The sequence below is a fragment of the Anopheles stephensi genome, chromosome 3 (genome assembly GCF_013141755.1).
Source record: "Anopheles stephensi strain Indian chromosome 3, UCI_ANSTEP_V1.0, whole genome shotgun sequence".
NCBI lineage: Eukaryota > Metazoa > Arthropoda > Insecta > Diptera > Culicidae > Anopheles > Anopheles stephensi.
In genome coordinates, this window is record NC_050203.1 from 25,126,509 (window position 1) to 25,146,034 (window position 19,526).

Sequence of the window (19,526 nt, forward strand, 5' to 3'; positions counted from 1 at the left end):
AATTGAACACTTTGAAAAAGCAGAGAATATTAACCACTTGGGAGGTTTTGTTTGGATTATTTTTCTACTACTGCGGCACACAATAAACCTTATTGTTCATGTGGATGTGCTAAATAGTATTGGTTGTTTTTGGAACAGTATGCTTAATTATTTATGACACATTTCTTCAAATTATTTTGAGAAACATAATTGCCCGAACAGCTGGAATTGCTGCACGCGTGTGGACGCGAGCTCACAATATTACCGCCAAAATGCTGTCAACCGTCCGTGCGGCGCACCACAGTGGGCGGCCCAATCCGAAACGATACAAATATTTAATTATATTTATTTTTTCAATTCAATCAGCGCAATCACTTTCGTATTCAGCACGTTCCATCTGCTAAAAATGGGTGCCACAAAGATTGCGGAAGCTTAAAAACTTGCGCCTAAATCACAGCGAACAAATAACTGAATTTAAATCAAAAACAAATACTCCGCCCTCCTCACAAATGTCACCCGCGTTTCGTTGCGTTGGTACATTTTGTTGACCTTCGGTTGTGGGCGCGAGCCCACTGTGTTCCGTTGACGAGATTTTTTCCTCTTCTTTGGGCTCGTCCGACGAAACGACGACGGAACACAATCTCGACCACTTGGAACGGTGGAGCTACATTTTCTCGGCATCAAAAACTAACAGAAACCCGGTCCATCCGGGACCAAAAAAAAAAAAATAGAGGTCGGTAAGGTTCACCGTGGCATCCCGTGAGCGATAAATGCTGTGCGTTAATCGGCAGCGGTGTGTTTGAGTGGAGTTGGTGGAGTTTCTTGCCCGAAACGACGGGCCACAACTTGTGTTGTGCGTGTGCTAATTGCAGATTGAGTGTGCGTGTGTGTGTGTGTGCAGTGTGAGAGTGTGTGCGTCAAATTCCTGCCTATCGAAAGCCTTTTCTCGTGCACCCGAATAGTGGAGAAGATTTTTTTTTTGCGGGTGTAGTTGCTGCAAATCCGCCGGAATATCGGTGCAGTGGGTGCCGCTGGCACAGTAAAGCTGGTTCGGGATTCCTCATACCGAACCGTTAATTGTGCGAGATTAAAGTTCTTTCACTCGTGGCCTCAGGCAGCGGAATCGTAAGCGCTTACCAATAGGAGAATACAAGTGAGTGTTACCCTTCGAGAAACAGCCGTGTGTTGTTTGCTTAAGCTTATAAGATTTGTCCCTTCGAACCGCGCGTGTGTCTTTAGCACACGCGAGAAGATACAAAAAAAGAGCATTTTATGTGTTACCCATTTTCATTGCGGAGAAAAACAGCAGATACGAAGGAGAAACTAACTTCCTTCACTTCATCACAGTAAAAACGCACGTACGGTACGCGACTCCCTCGTACATATATCCACATCTAGTGTGCCCGTTCAACCGCTGCCGACCTGGTCGATTTGCGCTATTTCTGCACTTGTGGGCACACACACGGTTTCTTCCGTGCACTCTCTTACGCCCAGCGAGAGCCATTTTCCTTTTCCGATGCAGCCACAGTCGTTGTAGTCGCGGTGAGTTTCGTCGCATTGGAGGAAGGCGACCGACCGCTTTCGCTCCTACGCACACCCGACGTCTGTTGGAATGCAGTGGCAGGAAGTGGTGTTTCCCGTGTTGTTGGCGCACTGGGGGGGGGGGGGGGGGGAGGTTTTATCGGTAAAGAATGAAACGCAATTTCGGCGCAGTGCGTTTTTCGCACCATTTTGGGGAATGTTCTTCGGTGAAAATCGGGGTTTCATGGGTTGCGGTTTCACGGTTGCTCCGAGTAACAATAAGCCAGAAATTATAAGAAGTGGAAAAGTGGAAAAATCCGTGCCCCTACCTCCCCCGTACGCCCTCGATGCTCCTGGTAATTGTCCCTGGCAAAGTGATGAAAAGGCATAGCACACCTGGACAGTAGCGGCACATGACGCGTGAAAAATGATATTCCACAAAAGATACACACATTCCAGCAGACAAATATCATCACACAGTGGCCTCTTCTCCGTCGGTACCGGACGTACCGTCTGTACATCTGTCAAATTTACAGTGCCGGACAAGAGAACAGTATCACCCAGCGACAATGATACGTTGGCGAGTACCGGCTAGGGATAGTGTAGCATATACGGCTGATATGGCAATTTATGGAGGACAGTGATTTGCAGTCCGCAGGGAAGTGCTCTCATGGCTTGTCCTGGACAATATCCCTCAGTCACAATCTGTGGAAGCTGTGGAAGGTTTCCAAGACAAAACGGTCAAGATCGGAAGAGGAACTGTAGAAACAAAAACATGCGGCCCGGTGCACGATAGCGCAATCAACCTGATTAATTCCAAGCCTCGGGATAACCTTTTGAAATTAAGCGGTAGAAATGCCCTAGTGTGTTTACAAGAGGGAAACATTCTAATGAAGGATGCAATCTAATTTTCTGCTCATTCTGCTAATACTCACGTTCAATTAAAAATTGGTTGAAAGCCTCCAAAGATGTAGCAAATCCTTAATTTACAAACAACAAATCTAGGCGATCTTATCATTCTGTCCGACACTGTAGGAACATTTGCTCCTCCAATGGCATGGCGCCAGATAAAATCCCTATCAGGTGTTAGCTCACGGAAGGAGCTGTGCTGGAATACATCTAACCCCGCCTAGGTCGTCAGAAACCTACTCGGGAACTACATGCTTCGTGTAATCTATCCCCGGCATACCAATATGACGCATGAGTAATATTTGTTCCTTGAAAAGGGCGGTCATCCAGTTTTCCCTTCGCGAAGCGCGGATGTTTTGATTAAGAAATTAGCCCTCCTGCTTTTGCGGTGCATGCATGTTCTCTTCCCGGAAGAAAGTGCTGGAAGCCGCACAAACAGCCAAACAAAATACGACTGAATTGAGCAATCGCATCTGACTTGCAAGGAGACGACCGAGACCAGCCTTAGAACATTGACCGATGACGATGATGATGATGGTGACGGGCCCGGTCCGGAGAGGGGTGGACAGACAGCCAAAGGAATGGAAGCGGTCGCTCGGCAGCACCACCAGTGCGCTTGCATAATGATAAGCATTTTCGTAATACGGATGCATACATGATCAAGTAGTTTGTGTGGTTTGTTCTCTTTCTCTCGTTCCGTTTTTCTTTGCTGTCGATGACGTCGTTGCATTTGCAAAGTTGTGTGTTGCTAAACTTTGATTTCATTTTAGGACACCGAAGACATGGCACAATAGAGGAAACAAACAAACGTTCAATAGCCAAAGCCAGAGCGATACTGCTAAAGCGTCAGAAAGGGGACAGAGAATAGAACGGGATAGTCGAGGGCAGGCTGGCCGTGAAATTGCAACCAATCGGTAGTAGAGCTCCTCTGTACCACTCTGATTGTGAAGCATGGAACACGACGGTGTTCGGTGTTATCGGTCAAACCAGGCTGCTCCGGGCTGAACAATACACCGATGCAACATGCTGTGGAATGTACCCCCAGGCACACGGTGAAACTAACGCTCTGGGTGCTTTATGTTACTTCCACACACAATGTATTGCTCGAGTCCACTGGAAGCATCGGACGGAGGATTTTGTTTTTTGCATTCGTACTGTATTGATAATGCCTTCAGGAGAACGTAGGCCGGGCAGAGATAATGTTGAAGTTAAAGGAGAGAAAGGTATCGCTATCGGTAACTGCTCTTTGGCATTGCGAAGAACAAGCGGGGAAAGCTTAAAATATCAATTTGCCGAATAGAATCCAAAAGTCGGGAGGTAATGGTTATTCAGCTAGGTCAGTCGGTGCTTTCCGACTGGCGTTTAAATGCTTACAAGAAAAATGCCTCTACAAATCTTGTAAGATTCCAACGGGAAAGTTTATGAATGGAAGGTAGAAGATTGGTTAGATTGCTTGATATAAAACTAGTTAATAGTTTGTGTCTTCTGCTGACTGTTCAGCTGAGAACTGTATCCTGAACCTTGTGAACTGTGACAACAGTCACAAAATAGCTCTAGAAACTCTTCGGATCCACAGCACAAAAACCACCGGCACGAAGAAAACATTCCAAGATTTTCAACGCGACCCAAAATTGCATTAGCCACCCGCCGACAGCAAGAAACACATGCGACAACATGTCCGCGTGACCGATCAATGCAAAAATATTACACGTACTTTCACATAAGGCGGAGTAGTATATCGGTAAGCCTTGCTTGCGTATTGGGCAGATGCGGACTGGCCACCGACACCGACCCATTAAAGCGCGCGCCGGCAAAATTGTCTTCCTGTTTCGTGCGTCGCTACGATTTGGGGATATGGTGTTGTGTTAAAAATATCCTCATCCAAAAAGTACACGACGACGCACAACGATGGTGTGTGGACACACTCTGCTAGGGACGGGACTGCGATCGATGTACCCCCACGAGACACGGTGTGGTGGTGTGTGACAAGAACCCTCAGGTCGGTTTCGGTACGCAATTCGGAATCGTCACCACTGAATGGTACCATTCTGGTCGGTGTGTCGGAGGTGGAGTTGGTGGCGACATACGACGGTGGTAACGTTTCTTTTAACACGCAAATGTCATTCCGTTCATCCTTTTAGATCTCTTCTTGAGCGGTGCGGAGTGTTTTTCTCTTCGGGAAACGCACACACGATAGAATGTCTGGCGAAGTTTGTCGCCTGCTCTCGATCTAGCCGGTCGCATCGTGGTGCGTTACGATCGTGCGTGGAGTTTATCACGGGGAGATGATCCTAGTTGAGGTGGACGAAGAAGGCCTTACGGTCCTGCTTTCGGTAGTGTTTGCATGATCTGCTGCAGTGGATGCGCGAAAACCGATCCAAGTGCGAGAAATTGATTCGATTTCGATGATCGTAGCACAGTGTTTCACAGAGTTTGAACTGAGTGATAGGAGTGCCGGTGTAGCAAGTATTCTCCCGCACCACATCCGGTGGTGGGTGTGCATGCGCTCCAATTGACAGAAAGTGTGGCCCAATCCTCCTGGGATTACGAAACCAACACAACACGCACACATCTTCCTTCTTGGTGGCGGTTTTTTTTTTGTTCTGAGCAAGACTTCAGCAGGTTGGTTTGCAACTTCAACTACGACGGCACAATCATAATACGGGTGGTCGGTACGGTTATGACGTAAAACATTGTAACCTTTTTTTGTCTTCTTTGAGCGGGATGCGCTACTCTCTCTTCCATCAACGATCGTTCGATGGTTGGTGAATCATTCCGGCACGAGACACGAGATATTTCGCTTGCAACACGACATGGACACCGAAAACGGGTCTGCAATTGGAACAAAACAACAGCGCGTATGTGGCGCGCAAGTGGATCAAACCGGGAACTAAATATAGTTCACCGGCAGAGACATCGGCCCTGGCACTGGGACACCGATGCAAAACTGTCGGTGTGTGCACGTTTATCTGTGCTCCCGTTTTGGAGACGGGCATGGATACACCGAGGGCTCGGTAGCTCGGTTCCCTTCAGCTTATGTATTTCCTTTTCTGCTGCTACACGCGTTTCGCATTAGACAAGACTCTGCTGGGCGTGGAATGCGAGTTGTAGCGGCAATAGCAGGGAGGCATGCGCACACAACTTTTGAGTGTGCAATAGGAAAGGACAGGAACACGCGCGCCATCGAACGCATTTGTTGCTGCACTTGCGTTTGCCTAGTGGAGCAGCTTTTGCTCATCGAAGGTGAGCACAAGATGCAAAGATCGTTCTAATGAATAACTTTTCTCCGATTGTGAGTGTTTTGCTGTTGCTCGTGTTGTTGTTATACGATCTCAGTAGCGGTTAAAGAATGAACGTTTGTTACCTAGAGCGACGACACGTGTGGGTGTTTGAGGGCGGTGGGTTACATTTCATTCAATACTGGTGGGTTCACACATTCGTCTCGTTCTCTCGAGAAGCAATAGAACTTTGCTTAGTAGTTTTTCTTTGGTTTGCTTCGGTATGCATTTTGTATCGCTTACAATCAACTCTAGATCTTCAGACATCTTCAGATCTACTTAATAATCCACGGTTCCATGATGAAGCCAACTATTTTTGGAGGGTTGCAGGGGTTCTTTTAATTTTGTATGATAGACAGTTGATGTGATGTCTGCCAATTGTTTTAATCTTAACATCGTATGCTAAAGAATCGGTTCCATCTCTCCATCTTGTTTAGGTTTTGTTCAGGTCTTGCATGTGGACATCGCAACGGATTTTTAGAATAGATTGTCCGGCCTCATGCCAATGACATGATCAGCCTCCAGAGTCTAAGGAAACTAGATATCAAGATTGTGCATTTTTTTAGCGATTATCACTATTTTCTTGGTTTAACAACCAGATAAGTCATGCCGCCAGCCGTCTTATTCATTTCCGGACTTACTTCTTCTTCTTCCTTGGCACCACCAACCAAATCGAGAGGTCCCGGCCTGCCATTTATGGCTTTCTGTGACTTAATTTTACCCATAGTAAAGTAGTCAGCCTTACGTACGGGGAGGTGGTCTCTCACTACCTCGGGGAGGTGGTGGAGAACGATGGACCGGATAGGTTTTGATCATCGGTCCTGCCGAGTGTAAGCTCTTTTGTGATCAGCTGATCGTCAGATTTGATCACAACATAGTGTTTGGAGTCGGTCTTCAAGATCCAGTTGATTTCGGCAGGTGATCCATTTATTTGTGATCGGTTCATCCCCTCCAACGATCTTTTGACACAATGTGCCGTAGCCACATTCTTCGTCGCCTGGTTCAAATCTTCAGGAACTTGGTTTGGATTTGAACACTTTTTTTCCACCGGAATCTTTAGCCGTTCTTCCAGCAGCATGATTAAATACATTTCAAACATAGTAAATCTCAACAAATGCCTCTGCCTAACTTTGTCCGTGTTGTCCGAATATTTCTTCGCCATTTTGACGGTTATCTGACGCTTGAAGGCGAAGTCCTATAACAGAAAAGAAGCTTAAGATTTCTGGGTTGAAAGTTTAAATTTTCTATCAAACCCTTTTTTCTATTCTAGTACAACGGTCTGGTTTGTCTGGACCTGTTGATGTTACCCAATGGCGTGTTTCCCAATATAACCTGAAAGATGGTTCCAATATGATATGATATGGTCCCTCAGAGTGGCAATAATTGCTTTTAAACCCTTTCTCTTTAAAACTTAATTACCAGTCACACCTCAGAACTCATGAACTGTGTGTTTTTCACACTGTTTGTGCATATTTGTGTACCTCGTCCCTCAACACCCTTTAACGCCCAAATTTTGTTGTCGTAGTGTTCCTTAAGTTCGTTTCCCTTTTGTTTTTTTTCTGTTACTGGGCCTTCTACGTTGCGTATACACACCCAGATGGATTACATATTTTGCAGACGAAACTCAACCTCCATCTACCCGAAGTTTAATAAACATCCCTCATATCATCGATCGGTCGGTCGCGATCGTGTGTTGGTGGTTTGGTTCGGTAGGTAAATTCTTCAATTTCACAGTAATCGTGAGCCGGCTGCGGGTGGTTTTCCACCGCCCAGCAATTTCCCTCCGCGGACACCTCCGCGTTCGCATGATATCGGACGCCTAAAAATAGTACGCCGAGTATAATATGCGCCCGGTTACTTCGGGGTGAGTTCGGTGAGAAAGAACTACTCCTTCACGTGTGCTGTTTCCTTCGACTGCCGCAAGCGTGTGCTCTGCATGCGTTGGGAACACGACACGATGCGAAAGTGAATGTTTTTGCATTTGGTGTGAATAGCAGCACAACCAGATTGCGTGGATGCAGTCGCGCGCGTCCGCCACCTTTTCTTGGGGCTGACCTGCGCATCGCGATAGATGCGAACGATCGGGCGTTTTTTTGTTTTGTTTTTTGGTGAGAATCTGTGGTAAGACGATTCGGGGCGATCTTCTCGGGTTCCCGAAACACACATCGAAGGTGGAGGGTGAGTTCGGGCAGATTATCCAGCACGATCGCCATCATCGACACCCCCGTCGTGTGTGTGTGTGTTGCATCGTGTACGCTCACGGTGGATGTTTGCACGGTTTCTCATCCAACTCTCAGCTTTTCTTCGGTTTGTGCTGATCGGGGTGAGATTTTTTGGCACGGATCATCACCATCATCTCATACCCAGGGCCCTAGCGAGAGCGAGAGCGTGTCAGTCGCCAGTCTACCGACCCGGTGGGGGACGGAACCAACCGTATAGAACCAACCGCGCAGAGGCAGTGTTGGCAGGTTGCTTCAGCCCCGGATTGCTACCGGGACCAGTTTCCGATCGGATGCTGGCGCGCGCGATTCACAAAACCATCGTTCGCGCGGTTTTTCAGTGAGCCAGCTGGCTTTCTGTGCGTGTGTATGTGTGTAGATTTACTTTCTCTTTCGCACTTGAACGTGATCGCGAAAACACTCCTACGCGAAAATTGCGTGTCCGCTCGCGTGTGTGAACGCCCGTTTGCTTGAAATCCTTCAAAATTCTAACTTTAATTTTCCCTTTTCCCTAATAAAAAAGGGGGTGGGAGAAAAGAAAAAAAAAACGCACAACGCGGTCTGTATGGAAATTCCGTTCGGAAAATTCACCAACAACACCGCAGCCAGCGTTTGCGTGTGCGTGTGTGTGTGTGCGGAGTGATCTAGGTCCAGTGAATTAGTTGAGAAGACACTACCGGATTGGTGACACGCAATACTAAACCGTGGGTTGGCTGCTGAAGCCTTCGACAAAGAAAAAAATCTTCTTGACCTACCGCTAACGGGGAGAAGACAAGACTGCCACGAGAAAAAGAAAAACACTTTTCCGTGGGCAAACTTCCTACCCCCGGTGGACTGTTGTTGTGTTGTTGCAGCGTGATGATGATGACGCATTAGTGGCGTGTGGAATAGATTTCCAAGAAACTGAATTAATAGTAGAAGCAGAGAAAAAGGACACACACATCAGCCCTTAATATAGTTGCACCATCCGTTGCTGTTCCATCGGGGCGGATATTACGTCAAGTTCACCTCTCCCCATATCTTCTTCGTTTCGTGGTCGCGGGGTGCCTAGCAGCTACTAGAAGGAAGACTTCTTGCTCAAGAATTTTCCATCTATACGCGCGCGCGCGTGTGTGTGTGTGTTATATCTGTGAGGTCGAGGGTGGCGGCACACGACCTCATCCAGCCAGCCGTCAACATGTGTTCGGTGTGTATATTAGATTAGTGGTTTCGGATCATTTGAATTCGTTTTGAATACTCCGCGACTGTGTGCTATATGAGTTAAGTGGGAAAGAGTCATACTAGAAAGGGCACAGACAGAGGCTGCAGAAGTGCGCGATATCGCTCACGGTCCATCCAGTCCAGTCCATCTAAGTTAAGTCCTTTTGGACTTAGCCTCCTCTGTCCATGTGGATGACCATGAATAGACTTTACGGGAGCTGGGTCGTCTGGCGTCATTCTCATGGCATGACCACCAGCCCACACCTGAGCTTGGCGAGTCTAGTTCACTGCTCGATAGAGAGTGACCTCATTACACAGTTCAATGTTATTGATCATCAAGTGAGAATCCAAGTCCGTCACCGCTGTATATCGGGGTCTGCAGCGATAATTATTGAGTGCAAAACAAAAACAAAACAAAAAATACAATTTAATAAATATTGTCATGTATCTGTGTGCCCATTTGCTCTACTACTCGAACACTCGAAAGCTTTAAATTATTAATAAGAAATGTGAAAGTTGTCCCGGGGAAAAAGCGCACCGGCGATACTTTTGTTTGTTGCTCGCAAAAACCACCACAACTCATCAGTCTTCTTCGGTCAGTAACATTCCGTAACGGTTTGCCACCGTTTTCCGTCATCGTAAATGCTTGGTAACGATGATAAACAAACGGAAGGAAGCGTTTGAGCCTGCAGTCCTTTGGGATGCTCTGTGACAGGAGAATTTTTTAGTTATTTTACTGCATATTCGCTTTCTCGCACAGTGCAAGAACCGATGGGAAAGAGCGATAAGAGTTGGAGAGAAACAGTGTATTTCCGCCCAAAAGGAAAATCAGTAAAATCAGATTAATGTCTGTAAAGTGTACTGCCACACACACACACACACACACAACTTAGGTTATTTAATTTGCCACCCTGTTTCGGTGGCCACCCTATTTTCCCAACCACCCACCAAACACCATGTGTTCCATCCTCCTATCAGCAGCAGCACGGCCGCGTGAGAATGTGTTTTTGGGGGATTTTATTTTTAAAATTCACGTTCCCCATGCGTCCATCAGCCGCGGCCGGACCCCAACCCACCCATATCCACTCGTTACCCCCTTTCAGCCCGTTTAGACCTATGCCTCTTTCGTACGCTTTTCTGCACTTTCTGCTTAACATTTTGGCGTCGCGAATCTTTGAATGTTACGCCGCTCGGCGCTTACAAAACCGAGTTCATTCTTGAACTCTTCAACCTCTCTCCTATTAGACGCGATGGTTAGGCGGAGGGGGGGGGGGGGGGTCCTCAGTTTTCCTCAAGAATCAACGAGCATTATGTGTGGTGGTTTTCCTCCCCCACCCCCGGCGAGGGCCAACTGGGGTTGTTGTACGACTGAGAAAGAGAGAGAGAGACGGAGGAGAGGTCAGAAGTTCGCGAGGAGTCGAATTGTTTGTTATTTGGTTCATGGGCTGAATCTTGTAACGCGCAAAATGCGCTAGTATTTAGCATGGCCGAGCGAAGGAACGGGTGTTCGCTCTCTACACTAAGTTGACGACCATTGTGAGGGTTGTATTTTGGTGGGGGGGTGGCAGCGTGTTGAACTGCTGTCGTTGGAGAGGTGTCAATTAATAGCCCCAAAAGTTTGCGCCCTCGCCGACCGACCGACCAACCGACCGACCGACACACGCTGATGAAGTGAATCCCTGCAAGTGAGGTGGTGGCAGCTTTGTCCAGTGTTGGTGGTGACCTGGAATGGACAAATCACGTGCGGTTGACACGTGAACTCCTCGGCCGCCGTTTGATCTATAGAACCGGCCTGCAGCATTGCAGGAGAAGTAGTGGCTCTGTTTTATGCTTATTTTTATGAGAATGTTTATTACTTGTTATGGTTATGAAACGAATGTTGTAAAAAGAAGGAAAACAAAGTTTGTTCTTAAAGATATCCAAAGTTACAATTTTCGTCTAGCTCTAGGTCTGCTCGTCCATTGCCGTAATGAAACAGTTTTAGTATTAGATTTTTTTTTAAATATCGAATTTTGTTACCAAAGTTGCTATTTTATTCTATTTATCATCTCACTAAAGACATTTCTATTTCTTTTATTTCATGTATTGTGGGTTATCCTCTTGCCGTTGCTCCTTACACTACTTTCTACGCAACGGATGATGATGCTCCCCGTGGACGACCCATACCTTCCTCGACGATTTCCTGCCTGATCCACCACCAAACCGGGCCCCAACACGAACGAAAACAAAATCATCGGCCACGCACGCCAATACGATCAACGCACGTTTAGGCACACCGAAAATAACATGGTATGCGCCAAGGACGACCAAACGCTCTGCACCATCAGAGACGTCCGGCCAGACGCAACACAGAAACGCTTTTCCGTAACGGTCCGTCCGCACTATACCGTCGCGACGCTGTACGAGGATGTAAGGCTACAGACGGCATACAGTGACTTCGAGCTAAATCTAATCGGTACCGAAACAGACGAACAGGTAAGACGCCATTATTCATCTTCTCCACAAGGATTTGTAACTAGATTGCTGCGTTCAAACAATGTGCATAATGGCGTTCTATTGATTGGATTCTAATGGCCATTCCTTATCAATCGCCCATAGAATGCGCTTATGCAATGGCAACACAGAGAGGGGGGGAGTGGGGCTGGCAATGGCTCAAGTACACGAGACACATTATTACCACATTACACTATCATTTGAACCCAGTCGCGTTTGAAACAAACGCGGTGTCTCCCTGTCCCGGGGGTGTGTGTATGAGGAGGACTTAGATTCCGCCTCCCCTTTCGTTCTGCACTCAGTCGTCGTGTGTATGTTTGTAAACATACTGATTTTGTTTAGGTGCAGTTGACCTTTGGCGAACTGTGGCCGTTTAGTGCCCTCTTCCTACAACCCTCGCCCGCTAAGAAGTTCATTCATTCTTCATCCCCTAATGTTCCTTTGCGTGCCGACCACTATCAGGAGCGGAATTGTTATTGGAAAGGTTAAGTTAGTGCAATGAAGTACGTTGAAGTACATTATTGTTCCTGTATGCGTATGCGTCCAATCTTCTGTAAAGTTTTTTTTTGTTTTGTTAATGAAAATTCGTTAAAGGTTCCAAACATGAACAACCTGTTCTTGCTAAATGTTCTAGATCCTTGATCACCATTTAATCAGTAATGCTTCTGTGGGACAAACCCTATCTTTCCGGTTTTTATGTCTTAGGTTTAACCGGGTCCGAGTTTCCTAAGCTCGGTTTTACTCGCTTAGGAAGCTAATCTTCAACTCGCTCTGTTTTCCTTTTTTTTACTGGAATATGTTGTACATTCCGATTTCCTGTCGTTTCACAACACATCAATTTCACCAACATCAACACCTCCGTACGTGCGACGGAAAATTCTGACGTCCAAATGCTATTGGACACGCCGCCTGATAAAGGTTTGGAAAAAATTTTAAACGATTTTCCGGCTCAACACGTTAACAAACAGGTATTGAGCAGTTGATTTGATAGGAAATGTTTTATATGGAATTTTGGAACTCTTGGTTTAAGTGTCGCCGATCAAAGTCGGACTATAACCTTCTTCCCTCTCTATTCCATCGCAGCGTCACAGGCGCCAGCAGTTCGCCAAAGTACGCTCTGGGACGCTTTAATATCCTTTTTTCTCTCTCAACTCTTAGTCATAAGTGAAAATCGCGAAATATTCGTCACTTGTCATCATATTGTTGGCTATCCAACGGGTAACACTGTGTTTTTGGGAGTGTTGCCTCTTGATACCGGAGTGTTTGACAAAAATTTCAGCCAACAGGAGGGCGAAAGTTATTTTTGGGCCAGCATAGAATGTGATACGCTTTTCGCACCCGGATGAAGATGATTTATGGGTGCCGAACAATTCACACACAGCAGCATTCAGACCCAGACCTAGACACGGTGGTCGTAAGTGTGTGAGATTAATGTCTGTATTTAGAACCGCTTGTAGTTAAATGAAGTAACGTGTTCATTCAACTGTTAACCCCCTCGGTTCGGATGTTTGTTTTACTTTGCAGATCCCATTGCACGAAAGGCAGCAGGAGAAGCTTTCCGATGTTGGCATAAAGTTTGGAACCGTGAACAACCTACACATCGTTCCGCGGATCACCAATCCACCATACTTGGTAAGTGTAACCCGCGTCGCTCGCGGTTGCGCGTGGTTCTGGTCTGTGACGCGTGCCTTACCTGTAACGCTCCTTCCAGCTGACCGTAGATGATATGTACTCCGATGACGACCTGGCCCTAGGTGCATCGGCAAGTCCGGTCGAGTCCGGTAATTACAACATCCCCGAACCGTCGCAAATTCAGCCACCGATGCTGCAGCGCTTCAACAACGACCTCGAAATTCAACATTCTGTCAAGAGCAACAGTTTGCCCGCGATTGCAGCACCCCCACCACCGGTTAACAGCATGAGCGGCGGAAGCATCATCAGTAACGGCTTCCACCACCACCACCACCACGGTGATGGTGGTGGCGAGGGAGGAGGCGGCGGCGGCGGCGGCGGCGTCGGACGGGGCAGAAGAATTGGTGGCGATGGGGGGGAGAGCGAGCGGGCGCCACACTTTCGCGGGCTCGTCAACCAGGCGATGACCTGCTATCTGAACAGTCTGCTGCAGGGCCTGTACATGACGCCCGAGTTCCGCAACGCACTGTACAACTGGGAGTTTGACGGTGAGGACGAGGCCAAGTCGATCCCGTACCAGCTGCAGAAGCTGTTCGTCAATCTGCAAACGTCGCCGAAGTCGGCGGTCGAGACGACGGATCTGACGCGTAGCTTCGGCTGGGATTCGGCCGAAGGCTGGCAGCAGCACGACATCCAGGAGCTGTGCCGTGTGATGTTTGATGCGCTTGAGCACAAGTTCAAGCGCACGGAACAGGCGGACCTGATCAATCGGCTGTACCAGGGCCACATGATCGATTACGTCAAGTGTCTCGAGTGTAACACGGAGAAGCAGCGTGAGGACAAGTTCCTGGACATACCGTTGCCGGTCCGCCCGTTCGGCAGTGCCGTTGCGAACGAGTGTGTCGAGGATGCGCTTCAGGGCTTTGTGAAGCCAGAAATTCTGAACGAAAGCAACCAGTACTTCTGCGACACGTGCAACAAAAAGTGCGACGCGCACAAGGGACTGAAGTTTACCAAGTTCCCGTACATCTTGACGCTGCACCTGAAGCGGTTCGATTTCGACTACCAATCGTTTCATCGAATCAAGCTGAACGACAAGTAAGTTTATACCGAGCAGATAGGGGGAAAAAAAGGCGACATCATTTGCTGAAATTTTGTTTTGTAACTTTGGCTTCTTCTTCTCTCAGGGTAACCTTTCCCGAGCTGCTAAATTTGAACCATTTCGTTAGCTCGACGCCCTCGTCCGATTACAAGCTCACGACCAGCACGATTGCTGCTGCGGCAGCTGCCGCCGCTGCCGAATCTTCCTCCACCAATGGGGCCGTCAATGGTAACGGTCCGATCATGATGGAGACGGCCGAAAACTTTATGAAGTCGGACGAATGCAGCACGACGGACAGTGGGTCGGCACTGGAGGAGGACTCCTCCTTCCAGAATGGCGGTACTTCCGTATCATCGACGACTACCACACCGAATGATCAGTTTATGGCGCAGGTAGGTTCCTTCGGTAGGTGATGGATCCTGCGTACAACTAACCTTAATTCACTCACACATCGCCCCCCAGGATGACGATGAAGGCATCGATATGGATTTGACGACCAACGGCGACAGCAAATCGTCACCGATGAACGGCAGCTTCAATGCACCGGGCCCGTACAAGTATGAGCTGTTTGCCATCATGATACACGCGGGCAGCGCTTCCGGCGGTCATTATTACGCGTACATCAAGGACTTCAAGAGTGGACGTTGGTTCTCGTTCAACGATCAAACTGTTCTGCCGGTAAGGCGACCGTTGTTTCTGTTATACTTTCGGAAGCGGACCAAAGTCTCTTTCTCTTCGTACATATAGATCACGCAAGAGGACATTCACAAATCGTACGGAGGTGGATCGTACAAAACGTCCTACACCGGTGCGTACACGTCCAGCACGAATGCCTACATGCTGATGTATCGGCAAATCAATAGCGAGAAGAATGCTCTACCGATCTCGGAGGAACAGTTTCCCGAGCATATTAAGGTAAAAGGGGGGAGAAGGGGCTACCTGCTCAATCGAATCAGAAAACAAAGCTCAAACTTAATGTCCACCTTGCTTTCGATCCCATAGCGCTTGGTAATGAAAATTCGGGCCAACGAAGGCAACCACAGCCGAGACCATCTGGACATGACTCGAATCACGGTGGCGTACGCAAACCCACGGACGCGTACCGTTAAAGGGCAACGGATGGCAGTGTTTACCAGCTCGACACTGGCCGAAACGGTACAGGAAGCGATTCGAGTGCTTCATCTGAAGGGTACGGTACCGGTCGAACGCTGCCGGCTGGTCGGATACGATAGCAATGCGCATACGATTGAGCGTAGCTTCGAGGGCCATGAGGATAAATCGGTACGGGAGTGGGAACGAATCCGTGGGCATCTGGGGTTTTTGTTAAACTTTTAAACCATTTTTTACAACTCCTCGCAGATTGACGAAGTGATGAGAATGCTGAAACGCTGCGACGCCCTACTGTTGGAGGTACGGGACGAAGGTGAAACGTTCGAGGAATACTTGGTGCAAGGCGTTATGACCAAGGTATAGTAGTTTCACGTGCGAAACGAAAGGAAGCGCTTTGGGAAGGTGTGTGTGTGTGTGTTTTTTCACATACACTGTCGATTCGCAGGTGTACCGAGTGGACGTGAATGCACGTGACGTGGAGGGTCCGCTGTCGATACGAGTCAACCTGTCACAAACGGTAGCACAATACAGGGCTGTGATCGCGCGCAAGCTAAAGCTTAACCCGAAAACGATACTGATCGGCATGACGGTGCACAAGGACAGCGCGAAGCTGCTGCAGAACGACGACGCCACGCTCGAAGACGAACACTTTATCGAGTACTGCAAGGTGTTTGTGACGACGGCGCCGCAGCAGACGGGCGATGATCCCGAACAGTACTGCGCCCGGTTCCGCTCGTTCATGCAGCGGTTGGATCACCTGGTGTCGCTGTACCTAGTGCTGCCGAACATGGAGCCAGGTATGGTGGATCGCTCGGCACGAATTTGATTGATGTGAGCAAATGGGGGTACAATACATACCGTTCTCTTCCCGCAGACACGCTCGAGAGCCTCTCCATTCCTCGCCTATCCAAAGAGACGCTGGCTACGATAGCCGGTGCGGACTACCCAACGGCGGTTGCCGGCACCGGAGACAGCAACAGCGAGGACAGCAGCCTGAGCGATAATGACCGCACGCTGGTGGAGGATGACTTTGTCCACATTAAGCTGAACGGCGATCTGCATTTGACCAACGGTGGCAACGGAGCAGCGTTGAGCAATGGTGCCAAGCGCACCACCACCAACGGGGGTTTCAAGAACGATGACGACAACGATGAGGAAGACGAAGATGCAAAGCTGGCGGAGATGCTGCAAGAGTGCCGAGCGCAGGAGTACTACTTTAAGGTGACACCGCTGGACACAACGACACCGGCCGGCAGCAGTAGCAACGGTTCGTCGACCAATGGCAACACGGCGGACGACAGCAGCAGCACACGCAGCCACAGCAACAGCACGGACAGCCAGAAGCTCGTGCAGGTGCTGATAGACAAACGGTCGTGCAATGCTTACCTGAAGTACCGGCTGCAGTCGCACCTGCAAATATCGATGGACTACTTCAAGGTGTTTTCCTCGGACGTGCTCTGCCCCACGAACGATAGCGCCAACCTGCTGAAGGAGCTGGATTACAAGTAAGTAGCTGGCGTGATGCTTTGCTGTGTGCTTCCGCTTACCATTGCATTGTTTGCGCGTGCTTGCAGAGATGACGATCGCCTTTCGCTCGAACTGGGTCGTGTACTGCGCAAGGGCGAATACAAGCTGAACGTGAGCTACGTCAACGTGAACGAGATGACGGAGGAGATGGACAACACCGCGTTCCTGTGCACCACCATCGTCAAGAACGGAGATCTGATCGGTCAGATAAAGGCGGACATACTCGCCAGCCTACCCGCCACGCTCGGCGAGGCGGCCAAGAAGTATGCCCACCTGCACTCCAACAACTGTCGGCTGCGCCGCAAGGGCATCAAGTATCTGTCGACCGTGTACAAGGATGACGAGCGTATCGGCAAGGAGATTACGATGCTGTCGAGCGTTGATGTAAGTTAAGCAGTAAAGAGCGGTCGTCGTGAGCCTTTCGAAGCTGGTCGAAGCTGCAACTTGACTTAATTCCTTTTGCTTGCGTTAGGTATTTCTGCAAGAAGTTGATGATCTCGCCAGCCTCACGCCGATCGACCTGAACGATGTGGTGCTGCTGTTGAGAAGATGGTACCCATCGGAGATGAAATTAGGCAAATTCCAGGAAATTCTGTTCACCGGTAAGTGCTGCTGCGGCTGATGGTGTTGAACGGTGATAATTCATGGCCCCTCCCTCCACCACCCGCAGACAAGCTCGAGCTGACCAAGCAGCTGTCCCGCATCAGCGGCATCCCGGAGGAAAACGTTGAGTACGTGAAGATCCCGCAGACGTCGCTGCACCGCGACAGTGTGCTAAACATACAGAACGGTTTACAGTGGACGTCCACGCCCCAGCATGCCGACGACTGTCAGATCTACTGTGTCGGCACACTGCTCTACTATCGGTATGGTGCAGCATATTTTAGCATTCGATCGCTCTTTGTTATATTAACCATTATTTCACCGTTTTGTTTTGCTATTAACTACAGCGATAGCAAAGAACCGCTAAAGGAACTAACGCCGGAGGAGCGCAAAGAACTGACGAAGAAGGACGGCCGTACCAACTCGACTTACTCGCCCCGCAAGGAACGTGCGCTTAAAATCTATCTGGATGCATCGCCCAAGAAGGCCGACGACTGATCATCATCACCCGCGGACGATGGCGAAGTTGTCGTTAGCAAGAGGAAGAAAATCTGTCCTTCCAGCAGCAGCCGCCGCCAACAGCAGCTGCACCAGTAGTGCGTGCATGCGTGCAGAGGGGATGAAACCACACGAGAGAAAGAGAAAGGGGGGGAGAGAGAGAGAGCGAGAGGGAGAGGGCCTAAGTGAGCGAGAGAAAAACACACCAGCTTTTCATGTGAGTTTTCCGCCTGACGCAGATCAGCATTCATTCATTCGGCGCCATTTACCTTATACCCTGGTGGATGTGTTGTTAGAGTTGGGAAAATTTTAGTTTTTGGTGGGGCCAGTATATGTTTCTGTGTGTTTCTGTGTGTGTGTTTGTTCGTTGACTGGGGACATGCGAGGGAGACTGTACTCTTTCGAGCTTCCCAGACACTACGGCACACTCATCATTAGACGATCTCGACTGCAGCGGCGCGTCCCGAATTGTGTCGTCTAACCACCACCATCACGACGGTCAGTTACTGTTTAGAAGTATAGGATAGATTTTTCTTCTTGGTTGCCCCTATCTGTTCCCCCTTTCTCTCTCTCTTTCTCTCCCTCTCTCTTTCTCTCTGTCTCCCTCTAATCTGTCTGTAATTCTAATGCGGGGGGAAGAGGTCGCCTGCCCAGCAGGAAGAACATTTATTATTACTTACTTATGTATAGAATGTGAATTGGAAGCGAAAGGAAAGCAGACGGAAAGTGTGGTGGGTGGCCGCTGTATATGCTGGTGGAACGCGCGGGGTGACGATTTTTCTTTTTGTTTTTCGGTATAAAAAAAATGCTAGCCTTAATGGGTATGATTTTCATGTGTTTGTTGTTGATAACGGGCATCATTTATCATTCGTTGTGTTCTTCTGTTCCGTTCTGTTCTTCAGCCTTTTGGTACAATTTCCGCGCGACTTGTGTTTTCCCGAAGCTTTTGTTCGATTAGGCAAAGAAATTGTGACACTTGTGTAAGGCTTTACGTGCTTACGCTGTTCCCGAGGGGAGGGAGGCAACGGTCGTAACGGAAAAGAAAACAACACTCACACACACACACACATACCTTAGATAAATGCTAAAGAATATGATCGTATTTTGTGCTTGTGCGCCGTCGGGACGAAGGGGAGGTGGGGGGCATGAGCTCGGAGCATCGTGTGTCGTGTGATAAAACGAAACCAGGACATCTAAGCTTTGCGGAATGAAAGAAACTAAGAAAAAAGGAAGAAGAACGGCAAAAGAGCAAAAATAAAACCGTAAGTAATGAAACTGTATGGCAAGGTAGAAGCGTCCAATCCTACCAAGCAAGTAATATCCGAATTTCACACCCATAAGGGCGAGAACAGAGGAAGAAGCACCAGTTGACCAGCACGAGCTCCATCGGTCCATCGTTGCGTGTGTGTGCGAGCAGCCTCGACGAGTTGTTCTGTGGAACGAAGATCCTGAATT

The 19,526-nt window shown here is 48.5% G+C and overlaps 1 protein-coding gene across 1 annotated transcript; it reads left to right on the forward strand.

Annotated features, from left to right (window-relative positions):
• The first annotated feature begins 540 nt into the window (after positions 1-540).
• Positions 541-18,938, forward strand: LOC118511386 (ubiquitin carboxyl-terminal hydrolase 47). The gene is made up of 15 exons (XM_036054403.1): positions 541-1,132; positions 11,377-11,581; positions 13,124-13,231; positions 13,311-14,329; positions 14,419-14,725; positions 14,796-15,011; positions 15,081-15,248; positions 15,336-15,614; positions 15,693-15,800; positions 15,889-16,240; positions 16,318-16,948; positions 17,018-17,354; positions 17,443-17,572; positions 17,641-17,836; positions 17,921-18,938. The coding sequence occupies exons 2-15, from the start codon at positions 11,393-11,395 to the stop codon at positions 18,069-18,071; spliced, it is 4,191 nt and encodes a 1,396-aa protein (XP_035910296.1). The 5' UTR covers positions 541-1,132; positions 11,377-11,392; the 3' UTR covers positions 18,072-18,938.
• The last annotated feature ends 588 nt before the right edge of the window (positions 18,939-19,526 follow it).

Excerpts from the sequence above, each read along its gene's own strand:
- LOC118511386 (XM_036054403.1), top strand. The coding sequence starts at position 11,393 with ATGGTATGCGCCAAGGACGACCAAACGCTCTGCACCATCAGAGACGTC. Across the intron at positions 14,330-14,418 it reads CGAATCAAGCTGAACGACAA|GGTAACCTTTCCCGAGCTGC; the intron begins GTAAGTTTATAC and ends TTCTTCTCTCAG. Across the intron at positions 15,249-15,335 it reads AGTTTCCCGAGCATATTAAG|CGCTTGGTAATGAAAATTCG; the intron begins GTAAAAGGGGGG and ends TCGATCCCATAG.